We start from the raw sequence: 8,536 nt of genomic DNA on the forward strand, positions 1-8,536 counted from the left end.
TCTGAATTATCGTTTCTAAAAGTTTCACCACCACTGAGATTAAATGGATAGCCTGCAGCTGTTTCCTTCAGCAGTTGGGTGCAAGAAAGGTTGGAACATTGCAGCCAGTGCCTTTGCAGTTTCCATCTGTCATTATTCCATCTGGATGCATTTCATTAACTTCCAGTAGCTTATCAACGTTAAACTATCAATAGTTTACTGAAAATTACCTCAACAATTTTTAACACTTCATTGCCTGAATATCCTTTTTTAATATGGCTTGGGTGACATCAACTTCCTTGATAAACGTGTGCCAAGTATTCATTTAATACCTGTATTAAGCTGCCTGCCTCTGTGCCCCTTTTGATCCCTCAACAGGTCCACTCCCCTTCCTACTGCTTGTTTACTTTTTATATACCATAAGGAGAAATAATGCCAGTACGAAAGGAGTGGGGAAGTCAATGAGGTGAATTGCTTTTTAAAAGGGACAGCACAGATTTAATGGGCCAAATGACTTTCTATGCTGAATATTTCAGAACAGTCTACAGCTTGCTTCAGTTTTATGTGCCTTTAGATCGAAGACCAAAATTTCTCATTCTATGGTTTGGTAATATGAGTATATCTGTTGTACCTAACACCATCAATAACTTATCAGTTTACCAGTTCCCTCTGCTCCAGACAACGTTTGAGATTTTTTTTTAAAATCACTTGAAGTGTTATAGCATACAAGGTTGCAGGGCAAGAGCTGGAAATGGGACTACAGTAGACAGGTACTTGATGACCAGAGTAGAAGTGATGCTATAATTTCTGATTCTGTGATCTCATTTGAATGAGGGTCACCATTGTCCTTGACTAACCAGTTCTCTATACTTGTGTCTCGTAGATATTCTGATCCTAGTCTCTGGGTTGCATATCTTGGGCTGCATGTTCAGTTGCAGTTGAATGATCAAGTGGCAAAGAAACAGATCAAACAGATCATTGTTCATGAGTTTTACAATCCGCAAACATTCGATAATGATATTGCTTTGTTGGAGTTAGCTAGCCCTGTAACCTTCTCGAGTGTCATTCAGCCCATCTGCCTCCCAGATGCATCTCACAACTTCCCCGTTGGGAAAACTGTCACGGTCACTGGCTGGGGAAGATTGAGGGAAGATGGTGAGTTAAGCAATCGGCTTGCAACACCTTTTTTTACAGTTCTCTTTCATTTGTACTGTTTCGTCCAACTTGATGATCTGCTCTAAAGCAGAAATGTTGATGCCAGCAGCTGCTCCACATCATGCATGCACTGAGATTTTGGGTTGTGCTACTGGCTTGTAATGCTGACAAGAGTTAAAACAATCACTTGAAAGGTGGAGAAGTCTCTGACCGGTGGAGGATGGGTGGTTTTTCGCTACCCAGAATATCACAATCTTTGCAATAAGTGACCAGCCCATGCAATGGATGTAAATATTGTAAAAGAAGTGCTGAACAAATTCAAAAGGCTGTTCAAACGAGATTCACTAGGCTGGTTCTTCGGACAGAGGTTTGGGTTATCAAGTAGGGCTGAACAGGTATATTCACTAGAAGTTAGAAGAACGAAGGGGTCATCTTCCTGAATCATACAGGTTTCTGAGGGGCTTTTTGACAGGGTAGATGTTGAAATTAAAGGCAAAATACTGCAGATGGAAGTCTGAAACAAGCATACAATGCTAGTGAAACTCAGCAGATCTGGCGGCCTCTGCGGAAAGAGACTCAACATTTTGAGTCAGGCATGACTCCTCTTTAGAACTTGAAGAATTAAGCCAAATTTGAAACATTAACTCTAATTCTGGTACGTGTTACATAATAAGACGGCATACATTTAAAACCAGGATGCGAAGGAATTTCTTCTGGGAGTGAAATGAATTTTTGGAATTCTCCAATCCCAGAGAGTTGTGAGGCTAAATTACTAAGTATTTTAAAAAGGAGGTATTGTGAAATGTGAAGCAGCGGAAGGCTGAAGGGTTGGTATGAGAAAGGAACTGAGGCCTGGGGCAGATTGACCATGATCTGGAGGAGCCACAAAGCAGGTATGAGGGGCTGTATGGCCAATTTCTGCTCTTATTTCTTAGGTTGTGGAACAGGCTGATACGATTGCTGTGGTTGATAGATTTGCTTTCTTGGAACCCTGGTTTAACTGTCAAAGCTGTGGTGCATTCCTGCAAGGAACCTGGAAGAATTGTGTATAATTTCCTCCCTCTTCCTTTCTCTTGTAGGTCCTGAGGCCACAGTCTTGCAGAAGGCTGAATTACGAATCATAAAGAGTCAGGTCTGTAATTCATTTCTGAGCACCGTTGTGACCTCCCGCATGTTGTGCGCTGGATTCTTGAGTGGAGGCATTGACGCATGTCAGGTAAGGTGATCCTGCAGCACTCTGCCAATCTTTCACGTACACCACCTGGCAGTAGCTTAAGTATAGCCAGTCCCTGGTAACACCCATATCCATGCCCAATATGGACTCCCAGGCTTGGTTACTACAGAACATTCATCCCACAGAAATTTCTCCCATTGAGGCCATCAGCACAAGTTTGCAATATTCATTTCCTCTTACAGCAGTAAGACCGAGAAGGACACAGTTCAAACCTTCAGTGTAGAGGGAGCTGATTAATCAATTATTTGATCCTTCTGAAAACCATTCTCCTGTTTGATTTCAATGTTGGAATATGCAAATAATTAATTGCCGTTAGTATTAATTTTGTTTTGACATTTTTTCCAAATAATTATATATATATAATTATTACCTTCTCTTTCCTCATTGAGCCATTTCCCAAAATTAAAAAATATTAAAATCCATTAATTAGAATTTCAGCAAAATATTGTATTAGATACTGGAAATTTGAATTAAAAGCCAAATTCACAAGAGATACTTGGAAGGTTAGGCAGCATCTGTGCAGAGAAAGTAACAAAATTTACATTTCAGATCACTGCCCCATATCATGGATTTAACCAGGCTTTATCTTTTATTTGTTATTGGCGCGTCAGCCCTTCTAGTGAGGCCAACATATGTTGAACCAAACATGTTAAACCACTGAAGTGCTCTCATGGAGGGAGTTCCAGGATTTTGACCCAAATACAGTGGAGGTTCAGTGATATAATTCCAAATCAGGATATTGTATGATTTTGAGGGGAAAGTAAGGTGTGGTTGTGTTGTCATGGGGTTACCATTGACCAGAAACTCAACTGGACTCACCACAATGGCTACAAGAGCAGGCCACAAGCTGTGAATACTGCAGCGAGTAACTCACTTCCTGACTCCTCAAAGCCTGTCCACCATCTAGAAGACATAAGTCAGGAGTGTGATGGAATACTCCCTACTTGCCTGGATGAGTGCAGCCCCAACAACCCTCAAGAAGCTTGACACTATCCAGAACAAAGCATTTCACTCCCTCCACTACTGACGCTCTGTGCATCAGTGTGTACAAGATGCATCTACAAGATGCACTGCAGAAAGTCACCAAAGATCCTCAGACAGCACCTTCCAAACCCACGACCACTTCCATCTAGAAGGACAAGGGAACCAGACATATGGGAACACCATCACCTCCAAGTTCCTCCCTAATAGCGTTGTGGATCAGCCCACAGCAGGAGTGCGGCGGCTCACGACCACCTTCTCAAGGGTAACTAGGGTTGGGCAAAAAATGCTGACCAGCCAGTAATGCCCACATCCCACAGATGAAAAAGTACCTGCTGTCCTTGACAGTTCTGTAATCATTGGCATTTTTTCACCATTTCATTGTTTGCATTACTGAACTGAAGGGAGGGGTTCTGAGAGGAGGGAGTGGAGAGAAGTTTTACTGTCTGGGAACAGGATTGGTGTGTCAGAAGGGGAGACATAGACCATGACATATAGGAGTAGAATTAGGCCATTCAGCTGATCAAGTCTCTTCTGCTATTCAATCATGGCTGATGTGTTTCTCAGCCCCATTCTCCTGCCTTTTCCCCATAGTTCTTGATTCCCTTACTAATCGAGAGCCAATCTATGCACCTTAAATATATTCAATGATTGATTAGGCCTCCACAGCCTTCTGCAGCAACAAATTCCACAGAGTAACCACCTCTGGCCGAAGAAATTCCTCCTCATCTCAGTTCTAACGGGTTATCCCTTCACCCTGAGGTTGGGCCCCGAGGTCCTAGCCTCTCCTACACGTGGAAACATCAACTCCACGTCAACTCTGTCCAAGCTCCTCAGTATCATATAAGTTTGAATTAAATGTCCTCTCATCCTTTTAAACTTCTTCAATATAGGCACAGAGTCCTCCGGCTTCGCATGTGATAAACCCTTCATCCCTGGGAACATTCTTGTAAACGTCCTGGATCCCCTACAATTCTAGCACACTTTTCCTTAGATATGGGGACCCAAACTGCACTCAATATTTTAATTGTGATCTGACCAGAGAATTATACAGCCTCAGCAGTACATCTCTGCTGTTGTGCTCTAGCTGTCTTGAAATGAATGCTAACATTGCATTTGCCTTCCGAACTGCCAACTGAACCTACATGTCAACCTTAAGAGACCCTGAACGAGGATTCCCAAGTCCCTTTGCATTTCACATTTCCAAAGCCTTTCTCCATTTCCTAATTCCTCTATTGCTCCTATTAAAGTGCATAACCTTTCACTTTCCCACATTGTATTCCTTCTGTTACTTCTTTGCCCACTCTGCAAAACTGTCCATGTCCTCCTTTAGCCTCAACACTTCCTGCCCTTTCAACTGTGTCATCTACAAACTTAGCAACAATCCCTTCATTTCCTTTGACCTGATCATTAATGTACAATGTAAATAGTTGTGGTCCCAACATTGACCCTGTGGAACTCCACAAACCATCAACTGCCATTGTGAAAAATACCCCTTTATATCTACTCTGTGCCTTCTGCCAGTCACTCAATCCTCTATCCATGCCAGTACCCTGCCCCTAACATCCTGGGCTCTTATCCTATCTGGCAGGCTCCTGTGTGAAACCTTGTGAAAGGCCTTCTTATAATCCAAATAGATCATGTCCACTGGCTCTATTTTGTCTAACTTGTTACCTCCTCAAAGAATTCTACCGGATTAATCGGGCATGATCTCCCCTTGCTGAAGCTGTACTGACTCCACCCAATTTTACCAAGCACTTCTGAGTACTCTGCCATCTTAATTGTGGACCGTAAAATCTTAGCAATGATCATGCTAAACTAACTGGCCTTTAGTTTCCTATCTTCTGCCTCCCTCTCTTCTTGAATAGGGGTAAATACATTAGCCACTTTCCAGTGCTGTGGGACCCTCCCTGATTCCTGTAAGATCACCACCTTGCATCTACAATCTTAGCTATCTGCTTCAGAAATCTGGGTGCATTCCAGCCTTCAGTGTCATTTATCTGCCTTCAGACTTTACAGCTTTCCCAGCACCACCTTCTTAGTGAATACCACTATATACTGACCTCTGTCCCCTGAGTCTTTGGAAGATCAGGGTATGTTGCTTGTGTCTTCCACTATGAAAACTGATACAGGAGTATCTATTCAGTTCCTCTGCTGTTTTCGTTCCCCATTATTATTTCTCCAGCCTCGAATTCAAGTGGTGTAATATCCACTCATGCCTCTCTTGTACCTTTTATATATCTGAAAAAAAAACTTGCAACTTTCTTTTATGTTACTATCTGTGTTACTCTATATTTTGTCTTACCCTCTCCCCTTATTGCTTTTTAGTTATCCTGTGGTTTTTAAAGACTTGCTAATCCTCTGGCTTCGCAGTAATCATCTTCACATTCTGTTTTTTTTTTTGGCTTTATGCCATCCCTGACTTCCCTTGTCAGCTATGGTTGCCCCAACCTCCCTTTAATTGTGTTTCTTATTCCTTGAGATAAATTAATGCAATGCCACCTGGAATAGCCCCAGAAACTCATGACACTGCTGAGTAATGTTCACTTGCTGTATCACCTGCTCCCCTGGCTAATGGGTTGAGTCGCTGTTGGAGGTCAGTCTGGAGGCAGTAGCTTTGTAGAAAGCTGGATATGGATTAGCATTTCTCCAAATTCTGAGATCCATTTAATCCTTGCTGATCGAGGCACTAGGTAGTTCTGGAAATGGAGAATTCAATGGACGATGCTGTGAAACCTAAGCTTTCAACAATGGGTATTTTCAGTTTAGTGACTAGACTTTAATTCAGTTGTTGTTTAATCGTTTCACTTTTTTTTTCAGGGTGACTCTGGAGGGCCCTTGTCCAGTGTGGAGAGTAATGGAAAGGTGTTCTTAGCTGGAATTGTCAGCTGGGGAGATGGATGTGCGAGAAGGAATAAACCAGGAGTCTACACTAGAGCTGAAAAATTTCGAGTGTGGATCAGGGAGCACTCTGGAGTTTAGTGTGCGCTGACTGTCAATTCAACCACATGCTGAGTATTTGGAATTTCACTCCGCCCTGGGTCACCAGCTGCGTTGATCCATCAGAGGATTGAAGTTAAGAGCACACTTTCACTTTCGCCTGTGCCGGTTGATTTCTGGTACTGAAGTTCTTTTCCAACTTGTAGATAATGTACAAAATACCACGAAGGCATTCCCAAGAGTGAAGATGTTCTGTGGGACGTTTGGCTACTTAACATGTTACTAGACCAATAAATACTCTGTGTAATGGGCATGTAAACAATGAGAAGATTGACCTGGGATATTCCAGAACGCCCATCCTCCCACTGCCACACAACTCCCTCTGTAAATAAGTGGGATCCATGGAGTGCACTGGAGGATATGGGCAAGGACCGATGGACTAAACTGGGCAGGTGGGATTAACGTACTGCACTGGTGGTGTAGGATATATGGGATTGTGTTGGTCAGGGGAAGCAGACTGCATTGGGAGTTTGAAGGACACACAACCTGTGCTGGGGAAGAGTGTGTCAGCCTGCAATGCCTTACGATCTCATCAGTTAACTTTGTAAAATAATTATGGATTCTCTGATGTAACAATATTTTCCATTTGTTTTTAATGTTTATTTTGATTGTATGTGTTACATGTGATCAGAAAACTGCTGGGGCCCAGACTTATTTTCAAAGGATTAAATACTGGCACTTCCTGGCAGTTACTGAAGAATTCTACTGATTATGTAATGAGGATATGATGGTTGATTTTTCTAACTTTGTTTAACTAGATTGGCAGAAGTGACAAGTTTAAGAATGAGTAACTGAGAGTAACCTCATTACTGTCATGACTTGTTATTTCAAGAATCACACATTCTACTCAAAACTTCAGCTACTTTGCATGATGGAACTATGTCCAACTCTTAATATGGAAATGTGTAAAGCAGGCTCCTACTCTGCCTGTTTTAGCCTCTCTTTACTAGAGTTGGACCACCTTGGTGCTCCCTGAGCAAACAGCTGGCATCAGTCAGATATTCAAGCTGTCATTTGCTTCTTGACCTTTGACTCCATACAGGAAGCACAGGAGGAGAAGTCTGGAAATGAAAGTGTGTGTGTTAGGTTAGTCGGAGTTTCCAATGTATGAATTCTGATGGCCAGCCAGGTCAGATAACTAAGAATGGTGACAGCTACTGAGAACAACTTCTAGTCAAACATCATCTTCTACCTAGATAGCTAAAGCAAAACTGACCACTTGAATAAATCAGACTCTCTCATGAGGCAAGTTTTAAAAAAAATAATTGGTTTAGCAGCTTCGTCAACCCCTTTATCAGAACAGGGCTCTGTTGGGTCTGTGTGAAAGATGTGGATCAAAGAAATGAAAGTGCCTTCTTTATACAATGTGACTGCTGTTTTAAATCCTGCTCTCTGATTTCACACCACAGATTCTTGCTCAGCACTCTTTTTATATTAAAATTTTTCTACACAAAATAAACAGATTAATTAACTTTTATCTTATTTGGTGTTTGGTCATTTCTACTTATGGAATCGTTGCATCCGTACAGTGTGGATGCAGCCTTTTTGGTCCTTGGATCAACACCGACCCTCAAAGACCATCCCACCCAGACCTGTTCCTATCCCTATAAACCCTGCTTTTCCCATGGCTAATCTAACCTGCACATCTCTGGACCCTTTGGGCAATTTAGCATGGCCCGCACCTAACCTGCATGTCTTTGGATTGTGGGAGGAAGCTGGAACACTCAGAAGAAACCCACACAGGCATGGCATGGGGAGAGAATGCAAGCTCCACACAGACAGTTGCCTGAGGGAGGAATCAAACCTAGGCCCTGGCACTATGAGGCAGCCGTGCTGCCCACTAAGCCACCATGTAATTTAACAGGGTGCTATTAGTTTTAACTTGCCTGGAGCTGTATCAAGTCTTCTGACACGAATACTTCCTTTTCCTTCATTCTGTCGGGGGATATGGGTATCACATAGTAAGCCAGCATTTATTGCCCATACTTAATTGCCTAGAAGGCAGTTACCAGTTAGTCACATTGCTGTGAATATGGGGTCACATGGGTTGACTGAGCAAGGATGACAGATTTCACTCCCTAAAAATTCGTAGTGAAACAGATCGGTTTCTATGACTGTTGAAGATGGTCACTATTAGGTTAACTTCCCATACTTTCAGATTTTTATTGAAATCAAATTCCACTGCCT

At 42.4% G+C, this 8,536-nt stretch overlaps 1 protein-coding gene across 1 annotated transcript in view; it reads left to right on the forward strand.

Annotated features, from left to right (window-relative positions):
• st14a (ST14 transmembrane serine protease matriptase a) overlaps positions 1-7,826 on the forward strand; it is a 97,849-nt gene extending 90,023 nt beyond the window's left edge. Inside the window, exons 17-19 of the mRNA XM_048562383.2 lie at positions 863-1,134; positions 2,214-2,350; positions 6,170-7,826. Coding sequence (XP_048418340.1) covers positions 863-1,134; positions 2,214-2,350; positions 6,170-6,331 — 571 coding nt within the window. The 3' untranslated portion in view covers positions 6,332-7,826. The remainder of the gene's footprint in view (positions 1-862; positions 1,135-2,213; positions 2,351-6,169) is intronic.
• Positions 7,827-8,536: the final 710 nt, after the last annotated feature.

This window comes from Stegostoma tigrinum, chromosome 32 (genome assembly GCF_030684315.1).
Source record: "Stegostoma tigrinum isolate sSteTig4 chromosome 32, sSteTig4.hap1, whole genome shotgun sequence".
In the NCBI taxonomy this organism is placed as follows: Eukaryota; Metazoa; Chordata; class Chondrichthyes; order Orectolobiformes; family Stegostomatidae; genus Stegostoma; species Stegostoma tigrinum.